We start from the raw sequence: 25,336 nt of genomic DNA on the forward strand, positions 1-25,336 counted from the left end.
TCGCCGTCGTAGTGTCGTATTTGCGTTCTGCCTCGTTTCACGGTACGTGGCGTGCATCGTCGTTCAGTCATACGTGTATATATACTAGTCTATCTTTTGACAGTTCTTACTCTTACTGTACAGATTTTGACTGATGTTAACGCGCGCGTATGGTGAACGTTGATTCTGGTCGAATCGGTTGACAGTTGACATCCGCTCTCAAGGTGTAGCGTTTGACCGGGAACAGAAGCTTGTTTTTCAGTGACATGTTCTCGATGAAGTTCCGGAAGTCGTTCTGTGAAAAAGCGCGCTCGTATTTAGACGCATTAGACACATAAAGTAAGCGTCCACGATGAGCCAGAAACCCAACGCGTCTACGTCTACGTCTACGTGCCTGAAGATGAAATTCCTGCGTTTCTCCTGGACATCGCGGGGTTAAAATTTATACTCGACAAACAAATACAGATTTAGTTAGGCAGGATAGATAGATTAGTTAGATAGTGAACGAAGAAGATCGTGGAGTGAGATATCGAACACTGGCGTGGAAAACGGAAGAGTGTTCGATAGCGTTTCCGATTTGAAAATCGCCAAAAAAAGACGGCCGATCGATGTCTTATTTGTGATGGGAGTGCCTGCGCGGGGAGCACTCGCGGCGATCGTCGCCATAAGCGCTTTCGCCGTCTACCTTAACAGCTTCAATTGCGGCTTTGTTTTCGATGACATTTCCGCGATCAAGGATAATCGAGACTTAAGGCCTCACACACCTCTGAAAAATGTCTTTTACAATGATTTCTGGGGCACTCCTATGCATAAGGTGGGTGACTGGATGGAGGCGCTTTCGATTTCCCCCTTCCCTTTCACTCTTGTCTACCTTCTTGTGTATTGATCCGTTGAACTCTTCTCTTCCTTTTCCTACCTTTCGATTTGGTTCGATCCAACTCAATCTTATCGAATTGAAATCGATTTCATACGAATTGGATTTCCTTAACTCCTTTTCAGGAGAAAATACCGACCGGCATCTAATTCCCAGTTTCCTTTCTCAATTTTTCGTGTGGATCGAAACCTTCCGCTTCCGTCTCCGTTTCATTTATAAGTTGCATCGCATGTCAATAGTGGAAATGGAAATGAGTTCAATATACCGTAGAAAAGTTATATTAAATTCGTTATCGTGAATTTCGAACGGCACCCAAACTTCCGATGTAATTAACAATTACAATTAATTGCTAGAACAATTGCCGGCAGATTTCGAAAGAGTACTCAAGTTACAACTTACAAGGAGCTTGATGTTCGAAATAATCGAATATTTCGCAAGTTGTATTTATTATTTTCAACAGCTCCTTTTTTCAAATTATTCATTAAATGCTTGAAATTGTGTAGTTGAATCCAAATCTGCTTGTAATATTCTTTCTTATGTCTCCTCTATGAATGAAACTAATTTTTTTATATGCATACATACAATATTATTAAGAGATGATCTACCTACGTAATATTTATTATGCGAATATCAGAATACATTTTTTGTTTGTAATATTAAATAAATAAATAAATAATTAAAATTAAAAATAATTTCTTAAATAAATAGCAATACAAAAGTAATTTTGTAATTGTTTTGTACAGGAGCAGTCGCACAAATCTTACAGGCCATTGTGCGTTCTCACATTTAGATGGAATTACTTGATTCATCAATTGGATCCTATGGGATATCATTTACTCAATGTTATTCTACATGTTGGAGTGTGCTTATTATATTTTAGGTATCTTTTCCTTTAATGAATCTTAATATCGATTTAGCTTGATATTACATCAATTTGGTATGAAACTAATGTTAATCAACTCTGTAGGACTTGTTTGATGTTTCTGTCCGATTCTGCAACTTTTGTGTCTTCTCTTCTATTCGCAGTACATCCTATACATACAGAGGCAGTAAGTTGCACATATTGGTATTTATTTCGATAGAATCGATCGACGTTACCTTAAATTGATGTATGAGAATGTTATTTCATAATTATTTCTAGTCATTGTTCCTCCCTTCGGCAACAGTCTTTCAATACTGTATCCAGTTTCAAAGGGTCGACGTCGAGCGATCGATTGCTTTGTAGTTCCTAGATCGCGTGTAGATACATTATCAGTGGATAATCGTATATTAAAGGTTACAGGAGTGGTGGGAAGAGCAGAAACATTGTCTTCTTTATTTTATCTGGCAGCTTTAATCACGTACACTAAATGTTGCAAGAGTAAGAGATCAACAGGTAAAGATGATTTTTAAACTTGCATCAAGTTACAGTATATTTTAATTTAAATAATATAACATTAATATTTTTTACAGAATGGAAGTCCTTGATGTTATCTATGTTATTTGTTTTTACTGCCATGTTGTGCAAAGAACAAGGAATAACAGCTACTGCTGTTTGTGTGCTGTATGAGATTTTTGTTGTACAAAAGGTAAATATATGAGAAATTAATTGACATTAAGTATTTATTTAATTTTACAATATTACCATTCATACAGGTCAGAGCAATGGATATTTTCCTAACGATAAAGGCAGCTTTTGGTGGGAAAAAAATAGCCTTTGCTTGGTCCAGTGAAGGTACAAAACGTTTGACTGCCCTTACACTTGTTACATTTACTTTACTCATACTTCGACTACATGTAATGGGCTCAAAGTTACCTGTATTTACCAGGTACCTGCAAAAATTACATACATCTTGTACATAGTATATTCGAAATTTTCCACAAGTTACAGCGGACTGTGTTTTTAATTACGATTTTTTAGATTCGACAATCCTGCATCTGTAGCACCAACGCCGGTAAGGCAGCTTACGTACAATTACCTCGCAGCAGTCAATTTAAGGCTGTTATTTCTTCCAAATGATTTATGCTGTGATTGGACTATGGGAACGATACCGTTGATAGAAAGTTTTACAGACGTTCGCAATCTTGCTACTGTAGCAATTCACACAACGGTGTTAGGATTATTAACAACGGCAATTTTAACACCCAATAGGCAAACCTCCATCATTCTTATTATGGTTAGCATTAAATATGTTCAACACAGAAAAATTAATTTAGTTCAGGTGATATTATTTTCTATTGGAATCCTAACGTTCTCTAATCATTTAAACAGAGTTTGGCTATGATGATACTGCCATTTTTGCCTGCCTCGAATCTCTTTTTCCCGGTTGGATTCGTCATTGCTGAAAGAGTATTATACGCACCGTCTATGGGGTTTTGTATGCTTGTCGGATACGGATGGAGTATTTTGTGCGATAAAAAGTAAATTTATCGTACTCTCGCTTATTTGTTTAACTTGCTTATCCATAATCACTGTCTTCCTCTTTTTTTAGACTCAGGAAACTTACACTATTTTTATTAATAACACTTCTGGCGGCTCACTCAACGAAAACTTTTATCAGAAATTATGATTGGTTGGACGAATACTCCATATTCATGTCAGGATTAAAAGTGAATAATCGCAATGCCAAATTATTTAATAATGTCGGTCACGCATTAGAAAGTCAAGGGCAATTTAAAGAAGCACTGAATTTTTTTAATATGGCCGTTCAAGTGCAAGGCGACGACATTGGTGCACACATCAACGTAGGCAGAACTTATAATCATCTCAAAATGTTCAAAGAAGCCGAAGATGCATATTTGAAAGTAAGTCGTGTTTGTAAAACAAAAGTAAATCGTACCTTAATTTTTCCTTACTATTCATCGTATGCCTTCTGCCTTTTTTTAGGCGAAATCGTTACTACCAAAAGCAAAACCTGGAGAATCTTACCAAGCGCGAATAGCTCCAAATCATTTGAATGTGTTCGTGAATTTAGCAAACTTAATAGCGAAGAATGCAACTAGGTTAGAGGAGGCCGATTTGCTTTATAGACAGGCAATCAGCATGCGCGCTGATTATACGCAAGCATATATAAATCGAGGTGACGTTTTAATTAAACTTAATCGCACTAAAGAAGCCCAAGAGGTTTATGAGCGAGCTCTTTTCTACGACAGTAATAATCCAGATATCTATTATAATGTAAGTATTCAAGATACCTACAAATAGTGGAAAAGTGAGACTTGATAAAATTATTACCTGTTAAGCTGGGAGTTGTGTTCTTGGAACAAGGAAAAGCATCCCAAGCTTTGGCATATTTGGATAAAGCGTTAGAATTTGATCCAGAACACGAGCAAGCTTTGTTGAATTCGGCTATTTTACTTCAAGAACTGGGTCGCGCCGAATTGCGAAAAGTAGCTAGAGAAAGGCTTTTAAAACTTTTGAGAAAGGTACTTTATATTGTTCGTTATTTGAAACATTTTAATGTCTAAAATGTTGTTTGACAAAACGAAAATACTCTTTCTAGGATTCCAATAACGAGAGAGTACACTTTAATCTTGGAATGTTGGCGATGGATGACCATGATAGCGGTAGCGCGGAACGATGGTTCCGAAATGCAGTCGCATTAAAAGAAGACTTTCGATCTGCACTATTTAATTTGGCTTTGTTATTGGCAGACGAGCAACGTCCTCTCGAAGCAGCACCCTTCTTGAACCAATTAGTCAGATTCCACCCGGACCATGTTAAAGGATTAATTCTTTTAGGCGATATCTACATTAATAATATAAAAGACTTGGATGCTGCCGAGAACTGTTATCGTCGCATACTGCAGTTAGATCCGACAAATATCCAAGGCCTACACAATTTGTGCGTTGTTATGGTGGAGCGTGGTAAGTTGGGTTTGGCTGCTCAGTGTTTGGAACGGGCAGCGGCATTGGCGCCTCAACAGGATTACGTGCACAGACACCTTGCTATTGTGAAAGCTCGTATCAATAGGCTACCTTTGGAGCAACGCGACACAGAAGTCTTCGATGATTCGTTTTGGCAAACCAATCCGAAGGAGAGAAATTTCAATATGGGAGACATTTCGGCCAGTAATACTGCTGGTAGTTCATCTGCCGCAGGAGGTCCGGGGAATATCGTCAACGGTGGTAATCAGTTCTTGGGAAAAACAGATTCTGTTTTTTCGAATCACCACAATCATATAGGGAATAAACAAAGTAGCACAGACTCGCTAAATAACAATATAATACACATGAAGAGTCCGACGAAACCTGGGAGAGTCCCATTAAACAACATGAAAGCAGATGCGAAGGAAATGTATAACGATAAGGATAAATCCGCGAGCTCGAGTTCAAGTACGAACGACATGCAGGAACTTCCATCTGAAAGAGGTTTCAGCGCGGACGCGACGGAATTGACAATCGATCGGGAACGTGCAGGCAAAACAATTAAGTCCGAGCAATTTGATCAAGTCGCGCCGATCATCCCAGCTGGTGGAAACCATGTTGAAACCACACGTCAAGCAAAAGACACCGCATTGTCATAACATTGACGTTACGATCCGCCGAATATTGTATAAAGTTATATTCTATGTATAACGAAAGAATATGGTGGTACAGCCGTATAGAGCTAATGTGTGAATATAAAATGAATACAGAGTATTGTTTTATATGCTGTACGAATAGAATGTTTTGTAAAATATATTTAAAAAATGTGTATCTCTTTTCTTCTACTTTATAGATCTCCTGCGTCACTGGAATTCATCCTTATTCGTAGTATCCTTTAAAATTCGTTCAACGTTACATACGCCCATTGTACAGTCATAAATGTACATTTTATATTTTTGTCCCGGGTAGGTTAAACAATTGGACCTTCGAATTCGATCATTTCTTTTGTCATTTACACACTCTCATTGTTTTCCGATGTTTTACGGCCTGCATTGAATACTACTAATAATTATTTGACATTTTTCACAGTTAATTGATCATGTGCGCCGACAAAGCGTATGTAACGAGATGTCACGATAGCTTTGCACCGGATGTTTAATAATTAACAAAAATGACATATGCGTAACATGCTTAACGATCACGTCCTGATCGTTCAGTATTACTCAAGATGTGTCTGCAGCTTTATAAGGAACCCGGTAACCATTTTCAGTGACATAATTTTCTCACCCGTTCTCATCGTATAATCACCTTTGTCGGGGACCGGTAAGTGTTTATACTACAATTCGCATCAACACTGGAAACTCCAAACTGATCTTTATTCACAATTATCGAGATCATAAAGATATCTTAATCGAATATTATTGCATAAACTAATTTTCCTATACATTTAGGACAATAAAATTCGTACGAAATCCGAAGATATGCGTTGTTATTATTCTTACAAGGATTTCACGCCAATATAATTTTTGTAGCTCGCAAGTTCTGTTGCTAATCCCTATTTCTCGGAGCGACAAACGAAAAACAAGCGTGACCTGTGGATAAATGATGATGGAAACGGAATGCTTACCACTAGCGCGTTTAACAATATTAGTGTTAAGCAGTAATAATAGATAATGAAGTAGTGCGATAATGTCGGGAATATACGACTGCAGCAGTGAAAAAAGAAAGAATCGAGTTAAGTTGGGGTACGTGGGCTGCTCGCATATTTACTTTCCACGACGGATACCGAGAAGAGAACACGAATAATGTATTTTACAAGTTGTCAATATTAAACAGAGCAGAACAGTTACAGTCGCGGAAGGACCTAGTGTGCCGAACGCGTGCTTTTCCGGCCTCTTTTTATTTTTCTGTCGAAAGTGTTGAAAGTGTGCATGCAGTGTACAGAATCGTATTATCTCATTGTTGTTAATTATGAACGATCGAATGTTTTTAGTTGTGCCGATAAACCAAATGAAATGAAGACAAACAAGAGGAAAAAAGAACAATGCATTGCCATGAATCTCCTTAGTTTCTTACGTTCTCATAATTTCCAATGCGGATGTTTAACCAATGTTTCCGTGATAATAGCATACTAGATTCGTTCGTCTAAGGAAGTTAATGGTTTCATTCGAATCATCGATAAAGAAGAAGATTCGCCTAGCTTTTCAATGCAATTTACATTCAAGAGGAAATCTTGGGGATTGAAATCAATGGGACTAGTAAAGGGTGTCAGCCATTAAGGTGAAACGTCACGATTCGCAAGAAAACGTTTCAGGAAACGGTAGAAATAGTACAAATGGTTAAGCTCGCACGGAAGTTTTTCAATTGCCGTCAATACTATTTATCGACGAAGAGTAAGCTTCCCGATGCTGTGCAAGTTTTCGTCCGCAGATATGGCAATCTTTAAAAATGCACGATGCATCATAATATATCTGTGATAAAATAGTTTTATACAGTTGCGTAAAATAGGAATATATTTTTCATCGTTTAAGCATAACATCTTCTATCAATCACGTTATTACTTTCATTTTATCAGCGTATTTACGATTCTCTTATCGGCTTTAAGGCATTTGTTTTCAATTCTGGTATACCATTTAAAATTTGTGTGAAAATAGGAGGCACACGAAAATCTGTAATTGGAACCTTTTGCCTGCTCTGTCAAATGTGTTTAGTTATCAAGCTAATTCTTACTTACCGTTTACCCGTTTCATTTTGAAAATTAGACTACCTGGAATGATGTTCCTCGATTGATGTGAAGGTTAATGTATAAAGAAAAGAAAGGAAAGTACCAGACTTTGATAGCACGTCATGATACAAACACTCGCATACGCACGCGCGCGCGCAATCACGCGTGCACACGTACACACATATATCCGTTTTATCAATTCGTACTTAGGCAACAGTTTTTCTTACATATTCATTTTTATCGAAAATATTCTCCTATGTGTTTGAAAAGTTCAAGTCGATCCGGTTCTTCTATCCATAAAATCAAGGAAATACTCGTTAAATAATGTCCATATTAGCAGACGAAGTTATATTAAGATTATGTGTTATCAGTGCTCATGAATCATGCAGTGGAATTAACATTATAAAGTCGGGTGTATCGGTAGCGTGGGTTTTTTCACCTAGATCTCTATTTATAAATTCATACTAAAAAGAATGAGTTACTGGTGCCGTTCTTTCTCCCGACCATAATAAGCGTTTGCTTGTATCCTTTAACTATTCTTATTGGTGCAAGATGAAGTTCCATTAGGAAAATAAACTTAAATGAGAAGGGAAACAATGCTGTTTTCTAGTTGTTTGAAGTCTACCAAGGTACATAAGATCGGTTATGTTCAGTGAACTATTTGACAGCTTCTACAAGTTTGTTTTTAATTATCTTTTACGTAGATCGTAGGTCAGAATTCGTAGAAATGATATCTAAAAATAAGTTGATCTCGTCAAAGTGGTACGCGACAACATCAGGTATCGTTACTAATAAATGTCGATAAAAGTTTATGAATTACCATGAATTACTACTAATTATCGTATGTATATGAAAGTTTCCGCTCTGGATTTTCAAAACGATAGTTTCAAGAACGTCGACAGATGTCGCATTACTTTCACTGTTTACATCAGCCGACATTATTAAATTTCCCGCTAATTTTATATTACTCGTATGCTCTACGTCTATATTAAGATTTCACATTTTGTTTCATTGTTACATATTCAAATAGCTCAAAACATGTTATTCATAAATTGTTTTAAGAGTATTACTTGAATTTTAGATGTTCACATACCGATTACTTGTGCTCGTGAGTTTGATGCTCGTGGCAACAATCTTAACGTCGGAAGCGGAACGCGCGAAAGCGGATCTGTTCAAATATAGACGAAACCGGCAAGCGAAGTACGAAGTGCGTCAATATTGCGGTCGAAGTCTTTCGACCACTGTGCAACAGATTTGTGGTAGCGCTTACCATGCCCGATTTAAAAAAAGCAACCAAGGTATTGAACAATATTTTAGTTCAACGCTAACACTACCGGAGCAGTAGTCCTCAACCTTTCTACCGTATGCTTTCCGACTCGACGTACTTCTATGCAAAAATATGTAATAATACCAGGGCTCATATGTTTATATAATAAAAAAGTCTTTTTAATATTATAGAATTTATAAATGATGAAACAAACATAGAACAGACTCACAGCTTGAGGAACACTGTACTGGGTATTTCAAAATAATAAATCAGGCATTTTCTTCTCTTGTTCAATGCATAAAAGTTACGCTTTTTCTAGACATGGACAGCTATCTGTATAGCAATGACGTTCATCCTTACAAGACCGTCGAGAACGCGAAAAAAATGTTGAAAGTTCGAAGAAATCCTCGGGGTATTTACGAGGAGTGTTGTCTAAAATCATGCACCACGGAGGAACTAAGAACTTACTGCGCTAATCCTTAACCAAACGTTCAATTTTACTACACATCCTCGATCGAAAGAATGTGTTGGATCCTTATTAGAAGCATCCTACACATGTATGAATACCAATAACACCAGTTATCGTACACATTGTCAGTAACAAATTTTCTTTTCTAAATTATTCTACTTTGAACAGTAATGTACACCAATAATGTAGACTTGATTGAAATTTGTATTTATATATTGGCAGGATTTATTTGATTCTGCATAGTCAAATCGTAATAAAATTATCGTAAAAAATGTACAAACCACGTAGATGAACGTCTATTTTAAGTGAATGAGAATTTAGTTCGTCGCGTGTTTACTGGTATTCTATACCTACATTACATACTAACATTTATGACACAATTTGATCTCATTTGTACTTAATCATATACATATTATGTATGTTTATATACGCATAAGAAACCGATATTGCATCGTTGATTGAATATGCTTACGTACAACGATATTTTAATTCTTATACGTGTGAAACAGTTGCAGCTGATATAGGTTAATTGAGCAACCATTTGGTAAATAGTATATAGTAAATAGTAAAATCATATATGTAAATTATTTAGCATACCTGTAAACGTATATGCATAAAACTAAAAGTTTTGAAAGAGAAAATTATACAGTTTCAATATATTTTCGAAAGACCAAACTTCTTGTCATTTTCTTGCACACATATTTTAGACACACTATCATGAAAATATATGTATACAGGAGAGACTGACTCTAATGTTAATTTTTCTGGTGCATTTTTGACTGTCACCTACGTTCTCTACAAACTTAACTAAACTAAAATTTGATGACAGTTTAGGCGCGGTAATTCAAATGCAGAATGTATCAAGTACATTTATTTCAAAAATAGTTAGGTACACCATCATACAAACTGTAAGAAATCAACATAGTCGTGTTCATAATTTAATTTCGGATGAATGTACAATAAACTGACACAGGGGAAAGAAAAACAATAAAAGTTAAAAATTAATACGGGAAAAAACTTTTTATTTTCTATTTTATTATGGTATAATATACATATATCGGTTCCGTGCGGTCTGCTTGGCTTTCCTCAGAATGGCGGGAAATGGCGTTGCATCGACACATGTATAGGCAGCCATATTGAATTTTAGTTCGTAAAAATTTGCAGCTATCGTAGATGGCAGCGAAAAGAGTGCCATACTTTTTCTCCATAGATTTGGAGCCCCCCCGTTATATACTATGTACTATAGTTGATATAAAAGTATAAAAACAAATTAGGTAAATGTTCATATTCTGAAATCAGTAGTTTATAATTGAAATAATTAACAATGTTATAAACGATTAAACATTCAATTTATTAGATATTTATATTTATATAATGATATTATTTAATGAAATTCTATTTTAAGAGCACTGGAAGTATGTAGATGAAAGTAAAGATTCATGAACAATTGTATAATGCAAACACATCATAAACAATGGAGACAGAAGAAGTTTATAGTCTCGCAATCACACCACCCATTATATCAAGGTTTGCAGTTCAATGGTCTGAAGACAATCATGTATCTGTTCTTACAGAGAAAGGAATCCATGTATTTGTAAGTCAGATGTAAAATATCTTTTTCATTTGTTGCTCTGGACAAACTTTTGTAAAATGAAGAGAACACATTCATATTACATATTATTATTTTATACAGGAATTTATACCAAGTCCAATGTCTCCTTATTCGACCATTAAGTTTTCAAGATCCTTCATTTATGCACCATTAATCTTTCCTACAGAAGTCATAAAGAATAAAATAGAATTGAAAATTTGGGATCTGTCACGCGAAAAGATTTGCTCATTTTTAATGGAAGAAAGTATGACACCTAAAGTGCCCAACGTTAATGAGATGATACCAAAAATAGTGGACTTGGCCTGGTCACCACAGAATCTAATGTATCCAAATAATTGCCTTCTTGCAATTTTAACCACAACAGGGGCAGTTTTAATTCTCCATAAAATTTCTACAGATTGGTACCCCACATATGATTTAAATACTACACGGTATAACGCTATGGAGAAAGAAATAACTGTACAGCTGAAAGATAGTAAAGATAATGTCATGCTGTTTTCAACATTAAAAAATTGTATAAAAGCATTGCAAGCTTCGTGTATGACTTGGAGCACGCTTTTTGTAGATTTTGCATACTTTGCTATTTCTTACCACAATGGAGATGTAATTATTTACAAAGTTCCATGTGTATCATACTGTAGTGAAATTACAGATGTAAAAATTGTTGGCACGATACGTTTGAATAATCGTGCAAGAATAAACGCGTTGCATTGGGTTAGCATTGACAAAAAGAAACATATAATTATTATTGGATATCTCAATGGATGTATCCATGGTCTCGAAATTGAAGAACGTGATCAGATAATTGAACTTAAAACGATTAGAAAATATTACGAGTACACAGATCGCGTACCTATCGGTGTTATTAGGGTACTCCCCCGATTTAATGCAACTATAAAAATTTTTATTTCGAAAGGTACTTTCCTTTTTTTGTTACATTTAGCAACAAATGGAACATTAAAATCTATTCAACACATACAGTTGGAAGGATTTATGATTTCAGGTATGAAAAAGAAATTTATTCTTCGCATGTAAGTTCTAATTAAATCCAATATTTTCAGGATTGACTTATGCCAATGCGGACTGTATGCTAGTAACAACAGAGAACAACTTGATGTTCATGATTGATACTAGAAATGATAACTTCTCAAAAATACAGGTAAAGAATGTTTGGCAACAAGCTCATCCACGGTATCTGGGTCTTGCTCATTCTTTAAGTTACATGATATTTGTAAATGTAACTTCCCCAAATGCTGTATATGATCATTTGGTAATGAAAGAACCCAGTAAACTTCATTTCTTTATTTTGAAGCATGAGAGTTGGGATCCATGTACCATTTTAAAAAAGAATGAAGGAAAAAGATTAGAACGTATTTGGGATTGCTTAGAAATGATTAGAATGAAAGCAACGAAAGCTGAGAATATTACAGCTGAATTGCCAAAAACGCCATCGATTTTAGAATTTTTGCCTTTAAACGAGTTGCGAATAACAATGTGGATATCCGTAATAATGGAAATCAGCGAGAAGAAGAAAGTAATACAAGGCATAGGAAGTATCGCAGGAGAAGTATCGGAAGCGCAGCCTTTGATTTTCATTCATACAGCTTGTGATTATCTCGAACGTCTGGATAACAATTCTTCTTTATTTGAAGAACAACAACTTTCTATATGCTTGTTAAAAATGTACTTCGAAGTTTATTTAGCAGGAGAAGAAAACGAAGAAATTACTCCAATTTCCAAGCGTGCTAGAAAAATTTTAAAAAGAATATCAGATTTCAATATAAGCAAAGTGGAGGCATGTAATTTATGCGGTGAAGTAATACATGATTTGTCTTGGAAAGTTACTAAGTGTTCAAATGGTCATATACTGCCTAGGTGTGCTATTACTCTCTTACAAATCACTGGCATGCGATATAAGATATGTCGAATATGTGGTTTAATATTTCATCCTTGTTTGGACCTTGTGTTTGGAAAAACTAGTTGTCTCTTTTGCGATATGCCCGCACATCAAGAAAATCGAGTTTTAGGCTCAACATATTTTCCATTGCAAGGAAAAAGTTTATCTAGACAAGGGTATCATGCTCTGGATGATCGAGAAGCTGAAGCAGTTTCTGAAGAAACTTAATGTACAATGTATATCATAGGTGTTGCCGTAGCTGTAAATACATTTTTTGTAATACATAATTTATATGTTCCTTAAGTACCAACTTTATTTACCGAACCATAAACCTATGAATATATAGATGGCGTATACACAGTAATGGGACTTACTCCTGCATGCTTTTCTTATTCCTTAAGTTGGTGCTTACGTCCTCACCATTTTTATGCATATCCAATCAGCTGTGGATCCTGTCACAGCAGTGAATCGTCAGCCAATCAGAACAAAGAAAATTTAACCTCGCGGTGCGCGAAATTAGGCGCGGGTCAGAGGGCAAGGAAGGATCAAGATGAGTATGTAATCTGATTGTTCCAAATATTGCAATATATAAAAAAAGCCAGGAACAAACTATTAGGAGCATTAGGCTATTAAAAGTAGTACATGTGTGGATTTATAGGTTAGAAGAGTATTGTATTCATAAAGAACATTATGATTTGAATAACGCGCGGTGACATTCCTGTTGAATTCCATCGGACTCGCTGCAGATCGTCGCCTACGTTTCGTGCTGTAAGATACGCTCGCAGTGACCGGGTAGGTTGTCTGCGTTGTCTGCATTGTCTGTTGTCTGAGTTGTATCTTCTTGTCTCGTTGTCTTTCGTTTCGTTTGTCTCCCTGCTTCCCGTGGACCGTGAATCGTAGACATTACTGGACATTAGTGCTGTACATAGGTACTGTAGGTATTCTGTGGCGAGAAAAACAAGCCAGGTAAGTGTATAATTGTAGTGACTGTTTTACATAGTATATACCTACATGAATTTGACTCCTGCTTGTCGTGATTCTTTCGAAATAAGTATGCCAGTTAATTTACAATACAATATGCAATTCAAAGTACATGCTGAGAAGCACAACAAGATTTCAACATATTTCCATTCCAATATTAAACTTTTTTGTAAAAAATTTGATCTACTAGCATATTATATCATTTGAAATAAACAATTCGACAAGCGAGAAATAATTTCATTGTTACAAGTAGAAATCATTCAAATGACATAACAAATAATATAGCCTGCCTAATGTCATAATAAAAGCATTAAGTACATATAAAATCAGACAAGTGTCAAATATTTACTGAAACAGTCATAGTAGAAACGTCAGGCATATTCTACTTGCTGACCCATATTATAGTACTTTTCTATCGCATTTCAACAAGCATCGCGATTAATACTTAATATATGCATCACGACAGGCTTGACAATTTATATTAAATAAATATTTCGAAAATTTCAAAGTAACAAGTGTATTATTTGTTAACACCATTTTGGTTTACATTATCCTATTATTAAAAAAGTATCTTATCAATATATTTGTCTCATACATACTCTAATATATATATATATATTCATTTATTGTGTCATTTTTAATTCTTTCAATCTTGTAATGTAATATATTATCCTTATAGTATCAACTTTATGTTAACCCTATAGTATCTGGAGATATTTAATTTATTAATTTGTTTTTGTTATATTTTGTTACAGATAACTTGCAAAATATTCAAATAGGAACAAGTGTTAATGGCAGAAACAACAGAATGGTAAGTATGATTACTATATAATTTTATCTATGAAAAAATTGATATTAATCTTTGGGTTTTGCTTATAATTATGAAGTTAATTCAATAATCTCTTTAAGTAGAAACTAAAAATGTTTACAATCGTCTGTTACTTTCAGACCATTGTAAACCATAATGTAAATTCTATTAACTTAGACTTTTAAAGCCTAAAAGCGAATGTGCTCTACATTTAATTAAAACGTGAAGCATTAAGAAAATTGTGCTGCCACCATGCCTTCTTCTTCAGAGTAAGTACTTTTAAAAGTTATATTACACATGATAAATTCCTATAGATATTCCATTAAAATCTATAATTAACTGATATTAGAGAAAATAATAGAGAAAGAAATTCTCATAGTTAATAAGAATAAAGGACCATGTTTCGTCGTATATGAAGGATATTCTTGAAGAAACCGTAAGAATTAAAGAATTAATGCATTCAATATATGATAATTCTAGCTCCAGTGATGAGAGTGAACAATTAAATTCACGAAAGGCTGATACAAAAGACTCATGTGAAAAAGTTAAGAAACATGTGAAGCAAAAAAGAAAAGGATCAAAACACAATGAAAATAGCAAAGACAAAACATCAGGGAATGTTCAAAATTTGTCTTTAACTCTAAACAAAGAACTGCAAACAAAAGTACCTGGTGAGAAAAGGAAAGCACCTGAGAAAAGGATTTTGAGGTCTGAGAAGCATAAAAACGATACAAAAGACAGGGTGGCAAGTAACGATGCAGAAAAGAAGGAAGATAAAACTGAAAATTCAAAATATTGTAATAGCTCAAAGACTGAGGTTCCTAAGAAATCCGTTGAAAGAAAGGAAAAAAAAAATTGCACAATGAAATCACTGCAACCGAATGTTAATGACTTAGATATAAAGGAAGCTGACCCAAGTTCTAGTCAAGAATTTCAGAAATCAAAAATTTCCATTAGCAGTTCTAAGTTCATGAAAAAGTTTTCCTGTATTAGAGAAGATAGTGTACAAAGTACTGAAAAGCTATTAGATGGAAAAACTAAAATTAATAAGGAGCAAAGTTTGCATTTCAAGTCCAATGTCATTAAGATTTTGAATAAGTTTAAGGAAGTTTGTTCAGAGTATGAATTACAAATGGAACACGTAAAATGGAAACATTTTAAAAAAGAATTGGTATATCAAGAATCTGCGAATAATGTGATAGAGAAATCAAAGAATGTGATCAAAAAACTGAAAATGGAATTAGACGATCAAGAAAATAAATTGATGAGTTTTTCTGAAGAATGGAATAGAAAGTGTTGTGCACAAAACATAGATCACGACGAAAGTTCCTGTAGCGATAAAGAAATATTGGAAGCTATAGGAGCAAAGGGCACGTCTAATTCAGCAAAGAAAATAGTATCTTCGGAAGAAGAAAACACAGATTGCAGCAAAACATTTTCGGAAAATGAAAGTACAGAAGTAGATACCGAGAAAAATAAAGAAGATAAAACATCGTTGGCTGTTGTCACTCTAGGAGAAAGAGGGAATGATAATGAAAATACTACACCTTTGGAAGACAACAAAGTTGAATCTCCTATCTTGGGTAGCAGCAAAACAAAATTACCATCTAATGATGCAAACACGAAAGACAAGTCAAAAATAAGTAGCAAATCTATAGACATATCTGATGAAATCCAAGATCCAATGAATGATTCCATGCAAGATCTATTCGAAGAATCTATGAATGAAAATGACAGAGTTGAAAATACTTCAAAAACAGAGCAGACGGAACTCGAGAAACCAGAGAATCTCACAGCAGGGAAAAGTAATGAAGTAATTAGTGTCAAGACTGACCTAAATAAAGATGATAAGTCTTTGAAAGAAGATAAATTAAATGCGGGTCCGGATGTCGAAAAATATTCGGGAACTGTTGCACTGGAAACAGATCTTTCTGAAATAAATACCCTGTCGAAAATTGATGATTCCGAATCGGTAGCAACAGTTATAATTGAGAAAGATACAAAAAATTCTTTGGATGAACTTGACGAAAAAGAAGTGCAAGCCAAGAAGGCATTGTTGGATTCAGATTCAGAAACAGTTCTAAACAGTGAGTCTGCTTCCGAAATGTCTGATAAAGTTTCTATTGATTTGAATTCGAAAGGAAAGCTGAAAACTGAAAGATCGAAACGTGGAAGGAGAGATAGAATGGAGAAAGTGAGGAATACTGCCATAAAGAAGAACAGTTTATCGCATAATAACGACGATATCAGCGAGCTTTGCGCTAAACATGCTCTTCTCGATTCTAATTCTGACGATTCGATAGGTTCTTCTTCTACAAAGGCAACGCTTAGAAAAACCAACGAGTCTGACGACAATAGTGAAAATAGACAAGCAAAGGCATCACTATTAGATTCTTCGAATAGCGAAAGCTCAAGTACCGACGATGGTAACAGTCTACAAGTTGCAAAAGTAGGTACTTCTTCGAAGAATCAGAAAACTGAAGATGGACTGGAATCTTTGCAAGACAAAATTCTGGGAGAATGCGATCCTAGACATAGTAAAAGAGTAAAGGAAAAGCCACACGAATTAAGTAACAAATGCGAAGCTGATAAAAAGCTGGGAATGCGACCTTGTGTTGTCCTTAAAAAATTACCAAATAAAGATCTTGAAAAATATGCTGGTGCTTTGGAAAAATCGCGTCAACATTTGGAGTATAAACAAATTAAAAGGTTTAAATTTAATTGGAATTATTTTTATTGAATATTCTCTCCTTGTCATTTATCCATAATGTGTTTATTTTCTTTTTTAGTCTTATTAATTTGGATAGTCTTCGACGTAACATCAGGAAAGCGAGCGATACATCGTCAAGCTCCACGTTCAAGAAGTCTAAAGCAACTACAGAAACAGAAGACACGCTTCTGGATCATTTGAAGAAAGTAGAGAATGGAGAGTTAGCCGCAACCGTTGAAGAAGATGCTGTTCCAGACCATGAAAATCCGCCGATGAAAGTACCATCAGAAATTCAAAGTAATGAAGAGTTAATGATGGAAGCTGATAGAATTGCAAAGAACATGCTCTTAAATTTTGACGACTCGGACTTTGGTAATCATCGATACATTATCAAAGTTTTCTTTCTACTAAAGTTGAAAAAACTAAATGAAACTCAAATATTTTATTTTTAGAAAATCAGAATATAGCTTCACCTCATGGTAGTAACGATGAAGAAAAAAAAGAGGATATAGATTCAAAAAACAATGCAACGAAGTTGACGCAAAAATCGGAGAAGAAATGTGCTGTTAACGATGAGGTAAGACAAAACTATTTAGCTGCCAAAGCGTGTTTCTGGCTTACATGTATATGAAAAATAATTAGCTTTTCGAACTAAATTAGGATGCTGCGGAAAAACGGGAGAAAAGTTCGTGGAAACGGAATAAATTATTAACGATGAAATATTCATCCTCGGACTCTGATATTGAAACTGCGAAGTGGAACAAAAAACAAGAGAAAATGAAGGAAAAGGCGGAACAGAATCAGACGTGAGTTCTTCGACGTGGCTTTTAATTCGGCTGAAAACATACGAGATAAATTATTAAACATTTTTCCAAATAGAGGAGAAAATTCGGATGCCGACAATACGGTTGCTAAACGAAAGAGAAGACCTCGTAGAAAAATTCTGGATTCCGATTCTGACGTACAGTTGATGGATTCTGATTCAGATTCCAAAAAATCTGTAACATTGGAATCCGCTCAATCATCAGACACCGAGTCCATGTCAGGAAAGAAACAAAAGAAGGCACGTAAACGGAAAGGGCGTAAATCTTCCGATACGGATTCATCGGTTGGAGAGAAGAAGTACCTTTTATGTTGTTATTTATCAAAGAACAATATGCATGTGTATCGAATAATAATCGTTTAATACTTTTGTGCTAATTACAATTTCAGAGTAAAACCAAAAAGAAAACGAATAAAAAAGGTGGATACTGACAGTGACGATGATTCTGATAACGAAGGCGGAAATTCTCAGGGAACGCCTGGCAAGAAAGGGCGCAAGAATATTCGAAAAGTAATGAAAGATAAGCAGGTCGCAGATGACACGAAACAAGCTGCGAAAGAAGAGGAGGAGAGGCTTCAACGGATCGCTGACCGACAAAAATTGGTATGTGATCTGTTCATTCTGTTTCATTCGTCATTTTATGATGAATGTATTGAAATGATTATTTTGTGGTTTTTCGAAACATAGTACAACGAGATGTACGAAGCCAGATTGGCCAACGAAGAGAAGGTGGAAAAATTGGTATTAGATTTTAATACTGAAACAAAAGAAGAACTTGTGAGCGTTCATCCGAACATAGTGAAACGCTTGAAACCGCATCAAGCCAAGGGTATCAAATTTATGTGGGATGCCTGCTTTGAATCTCTCGAAAGGATAAAATCATCTTCAGGTTCTGGATGCATAATAGCGCATTGTATGGGCCTTGGGAAAAGTCTTCAAGTAATTGCTTTATTGCACACACTCTTAAGTCACGAAGAAACTGGTATCAAGTCGATTGCGATCGTGTGTCCTCTGAGCACGGTACTTAATTGGTATAACGAATTCAACCTGTGGTTAAAGGACATTGAAGATAACGATATTGAAGTTTACGAATTAACTAAGTAAGTTAGTCAACTTACCAAGCAACCGTACATGTATACTGAATTATATTAAATCAGATTTCTCGAGTAACTAATAACCGTGAACGTTCATTTAAGATTAAAAAAGAATATAGAGAGAAAATGTCAATTGCAATCGTGGCATAGGACCGGTGGTGTCCTTCTTATTGGCTACGAAATGTTCAGAAATCTCACCGGCACGAATAATAAAATGCGAAAAGCAATGAAAGAGGAGGTGCTGCGATACCTGATAGATCCTGGTCCTGACCTAATAGTTTGTGACGAAGGTCATTTATTAAAAAACGAGGACACCGCTCTCAGCAAATCTATGAAACGGATTAAAACATTACGAAGAATTGTACTCACCGGAACGCCGCTACAAAATAATTTGACAGAATGTGAGCATTGATTACACTCGAATTATAAGTTGTTATGTATGTATATCTCCGTCAATTATTGAAGATAATTTATTCTGTGTAGATCATTGTATGGTACAATTTGTAAAACCGAATCTCCTGGGAACCAAGAAAGAATTTCTGAACAGATTTGCGAATCCAATAAACAATGGCCAATACGACGATTCTACCGAATATGACGTAAAGATAATGAAAAAACGAGCTTATGTTTTGCATAAGATGTTAAAAGGTTGCGTACAGAGATTCGATTATTCTGTATTGACGCCGTTTCTACCTCCGAAGCAGGAATACGTAATCTTTGTGAGATTGTCAGATGTACAAATCAAAATGTACCGGTATTATTTGGATAACTTGGCTCGGTACGTGAAGTGAAAGTCTTACACATTTCCTGACAATTAAAGACAGAAATGTTTTTTTAATTTCTTGTACGCTTTCTGTAGACGTCAGCGTTCTGGAAACGGATCCCTTTTCGCAGATTTTCAATCGTTACAAAGGATTTGGACGCATCCTCTAGTGATGCGTTTAAATTCGGAAAGGGTAGAGAAAATGAACGAAAAGAAGCTTGAAAGCGATTCGGAAGGCTCGCTAAGAGACTTCATTGACGATTCTGATTCCAACTCTGACTCGAGCAGTTCGAGCAGTAGCGACAAAACTGTTGATAGCGGGGCGTCGAATGCTGCTCCGAGGACTTCAAGGAGTACAAGAAGTGCAAATCCTGGTACGATTATGGATTGATTAGTTCATTCATTGCAGGTCGCATTGTGCAATCAACTGTATTTGTGTTTAGATATTGAAACAATTGAAGAACCCGAAAAGAAAGAGGAGTCGTGGTGGGCGCAGTTTATCGAATCTGATCACTTCGAAGATATGAGTATCTCCTACAAATTAATGCTCCTCTTTGGAATTTTGAAAGAATGCGAGCAAATCGGCGATAAAGTGTAGGAATTCCGTGACTTTCCGAATTTTTAGTAGTAGCATACCATTTATAAAATACATTTTAGGTTGGTGTTTTCGCAGTCGTTGTATTCGTTGACTTTGATTGAGACATTTTTGGGAAAAATCGACGACACGACGCAGAAAGGTGAGGATACAGAATATATGGGACACAGAAGCAGTTGGTCGTTGGGTTTGGATTACTTCCGATTGGATGGACAAACATCTCCGGAGAACAGAAGTATATGGTGTAGAATATTTAATAGTCCAACGAATACGAGGGCGAGGTTGTTCTTGATATCGACGCGTGCAGGTGGTTTAGGTATTAATTTAACTGCTGCTAATCGGGTAATTATATTTGATGCAAGTTGGAATCCTTCATACGATGTACAAAGTATATTTCGAGTATATAGGTACGTTCTATCCGACAATTTTCAAAATCCTATAATAATAATAGTAATAATAATAATGTGACCATCGTTATAGTCAACTATCAAATTAATATGTATATGAAGGTTTGGCCAGAAGAAACCGTGCTATGTTTATCGATTTCTTGCGGCTGGAACGATGGAGGAGAAAATTTACAATCGACAAGTGACAAAATTGTCACTCTCCTGCAGAGTCGTCGATGAACAACAAATAGAACGTCATTATAGGAATAATGATTTAAACGAGTTATACACTTTCGAGCCGAATACAGAAGGAGAAAGACCAACTTTAAATTTACCAAAAGATAGATTATTAGCAGAAATATTCTTAAAGTATAAAGATTACGTGGAAAACTATCATGAACACGATTCCCTTTTGGAAAATAAGGTAACTGAAAATAAATTTACAGTTTTTGATACTCTACTATTCTTGTCTTTTCATTCTCATTTTCATTTTCATTTTCATTTTCATTTTCATGCCTGTAGGCCGAAGAAGAATTGAACGAAGAAGAAAGAAAACAAGCCTGGCTAGAGTACGAAGAGGAGAAGAAAGGAAAACCAATGATTCAGTATACGGGAGCAGTTAATTATCCAACCGGTGGAATGTTGAATCGGTATAACAATGTAACACCATGGATGAACATTAACAACGATTATGAGAAACTCCAAGAACTGATACGCAAAGACGTGAGTACAGAAATGAACTATCTATGATTTCTGTGTTTAGGTATGTAGAACGATTTATTTATGCATCTTATATTACGCAGTATCCAAACGCAACACCCGAATATCAAAAATTGATGACGACACGAGTTTTAACCGATATGTACAGCTATTGGGAGAGACAGGCTTTTCATGGCACTAACAATACGGTATCGTGATTTACTACTTAAACGTCCCATGATATTTTTATCACTGGGAATTTATTCTTCTAGATAAAATGCAATTATCAAAAAATTAGCTAATTTTGCATAAAAGGTTACTTTATTTATGCGTTACCGCCGATGATGCTGAATTTTAAAGTTGAATTTTACACCATATCGAAATTTTATCAATATCAATGAAATGTAACCTTTTATTTATAATTACCAACAATTATCAATTGTTGTCGAATGACTGATTAAGAAATTCGTAACTATATCGATGATGAATTGTTTAAGGATTATTATTAAAATACCCATTTTAACGTAGTTCCCACATACACAGATGTCGAATATTATTCAAATGCCTTCTACAATGGTGAATATTAATAACACAAGCGTTCAAGATACAAGAACCGAGATGCCATTTACTTATGTGAATAGTAGGAGCGCTGATCCGAAAGATGGGGACGACGATGACGTTGTAGAGGTAATTATATAATAAATCCGCGTAACAACAATCATTTTCAATGATTGGAATTCCTTAAACTTATAACGACAAAAATACTGTGCTGTGACATTCAGGTGATTCCGACTACAACGAGTGGTAAAAGCAAAAACCAAGAAGAATGAACGCTATAGAAGAACAAAGACTAATTAATTGGGAAACAATAATGCACACTTCGCGTTGTTGTGTCTACAATGATAATTATAACGTGTTCGCTACTATTATTCAGTCGAAGAAGAACCTCGCATAAAAACATGCATGACACTGGTGCGCAAACAAAATGTTCACAATATACAGGGTGGGATATTTTAAACAGGTCACCTGAATAACTTGCTTGTTTTTGAAAATAAAAGAAAATGCATTAGACCAAAGTTACTTTTCTCCCACCTTCAAAAACAAGCGAGTTATTCAGGTGACCTGTTTAAAATGCCCCACCCTGTAGATTACATATCACACGTATATGTATATGTCACACATGACTAGCGAACATGTAATGTCATTGTACTAATTACTGACAAAACTATATTCATCATACGATTTTTTTAAGTTTTATACATATACAAACGTGACAAATCTATTATGAATAAGTTACATAGGATTTATTATTACTAGTAGCGGTAACAGCTTTTGTCGTGCATATACTAGAATCAGTATTAATGTACTATAACACTATTGTAACCTTTCTTATATTAATATTATCATTAATAGTAAATAGTACTTGTTTTAATGAATTTTATCGTTTTTATAATTGTATCATAGTTTAGAAATTGTAGATTCGACAATTAAAAATTGTAGTCAATTTTATTGAATTAAAAGCCCATCTTTTCTGGCAAAACATTTTTCCAACCTCGTTTTAATAAAGTTCGTAATTCTTCTCTTAATCGTTGGTATCTCGGAAAGTCTACTAAATTTTTATTTTCGTTTTTATCAGTTTGATGGTCATACAATTCCTCTGCGATAAGGACATTCCAATTCGGTGCTTTCGTTTCTGGATTAAATTGGAGCCAGGCTGTATAACGATAATGATCTTTCCTTAGAGTGTATCCCATGATTTTGATTTCCTTCAGACGAGGTTCGTCGCTGCTTGGATTTATTGAAGGATCGACACTTGGTCTAGGATATTGTCCAAAAGCAGCTTTCTTCCATGGTAGTAACTGCAAATTTTTTAATATGAATAGATCTTATAAAATTTTGATTGTTGCAATATTAATTGCTGTACCTCTTGTTTCATAGTGGCTCTTATAAGCGGTACAAGAGAAATTCCTTCGCTGCAAACAAACTGTGGACGTGCAATAGTTCGTTCCATTCGTGTGGCATCTTTTGTTTCCTTTTCATTGTGGCAAATTGGTATTGGAACGTTTGCCAAATCAGCGATAGTTGGAAAAATGTCAACCAGCTCTACCATGGAATCTATGGTCACTTGTTTCATTGATAGATCGAGTGTAGTATTTCCTATGTCTGACATTGATATTATTAATGGTACTCTAAGGACAGCATCGAAATTACTATATTTTCCCCATGCTGCATGTTCACCTAACGACCATCCTATTCAAATATTAAGTTTGAATATACGAAGAATTGAAAAATTCGGCGTTTTATCGTAATTTTAACTCACCGTGATCGGACATAAGTATTATGGTAGTAGTTTTCCGAATCGATAGATTTTCTAATTCATTTAATAATTTTCCAATTAGTTCATCGATATAAGATACAGCTGCGTAATAAGATTGAATAATTAACTTGCCAAAACTATCTGAAAAACAAACAGCCGTGAAGATATATTTACTCCAGTAGTAATACAACTTTCTCAATCATACTTGGTATTTTATCCCATGGAAACTGGAGATTCAAAGTTTCAATGTCCTCCCTTTTTCTTAAATCGATCCAAGGATTATACGCAACGCTACTGACATTTTCCGGCCACTTGTATGGCTCAGGTACGTCAAATTTGTGCAATGGATGGTATTCTGAAAGTGTTTCTTACATAAATAAATCCAACAATATTGGAAACAACGGACATAATTGACGAGACTAATGAAGTTTACTTAAATATCTTTTAGGATACTTGAACGGTATGTGGGGCTTCAGAAATCCAACTGCCAAGAAGAAAGGAGTCGAATTGTTTGCACGAGTTTGTAAAAAATGTTTAGCTTCATGTAGGATTTCTATGTCTGGCAGAGTTTTATGTGGCATTGATGAAACTTTAACAGGACATACCTAAAAACAAGATAGTTCGAGGTGATATTAATTATATAGACATCAATTATATGTTCAAAGAAACAATTGAAAAATATTAGTGACAAGATTTGATGCAGGTGGTAAATTGAAGTTTGTTTGGCAAACTGGAGTATTTTTGTATTTTTCTGTATATGGGTGGAATGGTACTTCTGTCCATGAGTAAGGGCTATCATCCGAGTTATTTGAACTAATTCCTGTAAAGGATTCTGCATCAGATAAGCAGGTACAATAATAACGCGTTTACGTATTTGATGTATTGAACACCTGGATGAAAAACCTTTCCTATAGACTTGGTAATATATCCGTTATTTTTTAAATGTTGCGGCAATGTTGTAAAATTGCCAACATCTTCTCTCCAATAACTATAAAAATCATAAAGTTGTAACGAATCCGGTCTCCTACTTGTTAGAAATGAATTTCTACTTGGAGCACACAAGGCTTGCTGAAAAATGCATTACTCTGTAAGATCATCTCAACAGATTGATTTTATCGTTTTGATTTCCTCTGAAACAAATGTACTAAAAAGATGCAGTGCTTGATACTAACCTGAGCAAACGCATGCGAAAAGATGGCTGAATTTTTTGCCAATTGGTTTATGTTTGGAGTGTAAGCATTTTTGTCACCATAACATTCTAAAGCTGGTCTTAAATCATCGACAACTATTAGAAGAAAGTTTTGTCTTTGCGTTGCACACCAATCAATTAAATTTATCAAATATAGTATTAAAAGCATCTTATAGTCTATAATGGTCAATGCAACTGAAATTAGGTGCGACGAACTACTTTTCCGGTGGAAGCTGCCGAGAATTTAAAGCACATATTTAATGGTATTATACGTTATAGAAACATTTAGGTTATATAGCTAA

The 25,336-nt window shown here is 35.1% G+C and overlaps 5 protein-coding genes across 10 annotated transcripts; 4 read left to right on the forward strand and 1 right to left on the reverse strand.

Annotated features, from left to right (window-relative positions):
- Window positions 1-31: 31 nt before the first annotated feature.
- On the forward strand, window positions 32-5,530 carry LOC144468483 (protein O-mannosyl-transferase Tmtc3). Its single transcript, XM_078177995.1, has 12 exons — window positions 32-793; window positions 1,597-1,733; window positions 1,821-1,902; window positions 2,129-2,228; window positions 2,306-2,421; window positions 2,489-2,661; window positions 2,754-3,009; window positions 3,105-3,253; window positions 3,325-3,637; window positions 3,720-4,010; window positions 4,076-4,258; window positions 4,336-5,530. Exons 1-12 carry the CDS (start codon window positions 602-604, stop codon window positions 5,356-5,358), a joined length of 3,015 nt encoding a protein of 1,004 aa, XP_078034121.1. The 5' UTR covers window positions 32-601; the 3' UTR covers window positions 5,359-5,530.
- A 1,326-nt stretch (window positions 5,531-6,856) lies between these two features.
- Window positions 6,857-9,175, forward strand: Ilp-2 (insulin-like peptide 2). 5 transcript variants are annotated; one of them, XM_078178084.1, is made up of 3 exons: window positions 6,857-6,979; window positions 8,506-8,722; window positions 9,011-9,175. In XM_078178084.1, exons 2-3 carry the CDS (start codon window positions 8,506-8,508, stop codon window positions 9,172-9,174), a joined length of 381 nt encoding a protein of 126 aa, XP_078034210.1. In that variant the 5' UTR covers window positions 6,857-6,979; the 3' UTR covers window position 9,175. The 5 variants fall into 5 exon arrangements, with proteins under 5 accessions (XP_078034210.1, XP_078034209.1, XP_078034208.1 ...); XM_078178083.1 differs by lacking the exon at window positions 6,857-6,979 and adding an exon at window positions 6,993-7,092; XM_078178082.1 differs by lacking the exon at window positions 6,857-6,979 and adding an exon at window positions 7,072-7,193.
- A 425-nt stretch (window positions 9,176-9,600) lies between these two features.
- Window positions 9,601-12,967, forward strand: LOC144468492 (uncharacterized). 2 transcript variants are annotated; one of them, XM_078178014.1, is made up of 6 exons: window positions 9,601-9,704; window positions 10,251-10,434; window positions 10,566-10,754; window positions 10,854-11,775; window positions 11,834-11,931; window positions 12,085-12,967. In XM_078178014.1, the coding sequence occupies exons 3-6, from the start codon at window positions 10,635-10,637 to the stop codon at window positions 12,895-12,897; spliced, it is 1,953 nt and encodes a 650-aa protein (XP_078034140.1). In that variant the 5' UTR covers window positions 9,601-9,704; window positions 10,251-10,434; window positions 10,566-10,634; the 3' UTR covers window positions 12,898-12,967. The 2 variants fall into 2 exon arrangements, with proteins under 2 accessions (XP_078034140.1, XP_078034138.1); XM_078178012.1 differs by having other exon boundaries at window positions 11,834-12,967.
- Window positions 12,968-13,494: 527 nt separating this feature from the next.
- Window positions 13,495-22,450, forward strand: LOC144468475 (uncharacterized). Its single transcript, XM_078177970.1, has 20 exons — window positions 13,495-13,635; window positions 14,406-14,461; window positions 14,599-14,727; window positions 14,939-17,167; window positions 17,248-17,540; window positions 17,621-17,745; window positions 17,829-17,974; window positions 18,048-18,290; window positions 18,381-18,594; window positions 18,679-19,091; window positions 19,188-19,486; window positions 19,569-19,863; window positions 19,945-20,222; window positions 20,292-20,442; window positions 20,506-20,850; window positions 20,953-21,253; window positions 21,352-21,552; window positions 21,633-21,737; window positions 22,057-22,215; window positions 22,311-22,450. The coding sequence occupies exons 3-20, from the start codon at window positions 14,711-14,713 to the stop codon at window positions 22,356-22,358; spliced, it is 5,862 nt and encodes a 1,953-aa protein (XP_078034096.1). The 5' UTR covers window positions 13,495-13,635; window positions 14,406-14,461; window positions 14,599-14,710; the 3' UTR covers window positions 22,359-22,450.
- Window positions 22,451-22,635: 185 nt separating this feature from the next.
- Window positions 22,636-25,290, reverse strand: Ids (iduronate 2-sulfatase). Its single transcript, XM_078178092.1, has 8 exons — window positions 25,018-25,290; window positions 24,736-24,913; window positions 24,535-24,665; window positions 24,279-24,450; window positions 24,051-24,200; window positions 23,849-23,986; window positions 23,453-23,778; window positions 22,636-23,387 (listed from the first exon to the last, which is right to left on the reverse strand). The coding sequence occupies exons 1-8, from the start codon at window positions 25,201-25,203 to the stop codon at window positions 23,043-23,045; spliced, it is 1,626 nt and encodes a 541-aa protein (XP_078034218.1). The 5' UTR covers window positions 25,204-25,290; the 3' UTR covers window positions 22,636-23,042.
- Window positions 25,291-25,336: the final 46 nt, after the last annotated feature.

Source organism: Augochlora pura, chromosome 4, assembly GCF_028453695.1.
Source record: "Augochlora pura isolate Apur16 chromosome 4, APUR_v2.2.1, whole genome shotgun sequence".
NCBI classification, from domain to species: Eukaryota; Metazoa; Arthropoda; class Insecta; order Hymenoptera; family Halictidae; genus Augochlora; species Augochlora pura.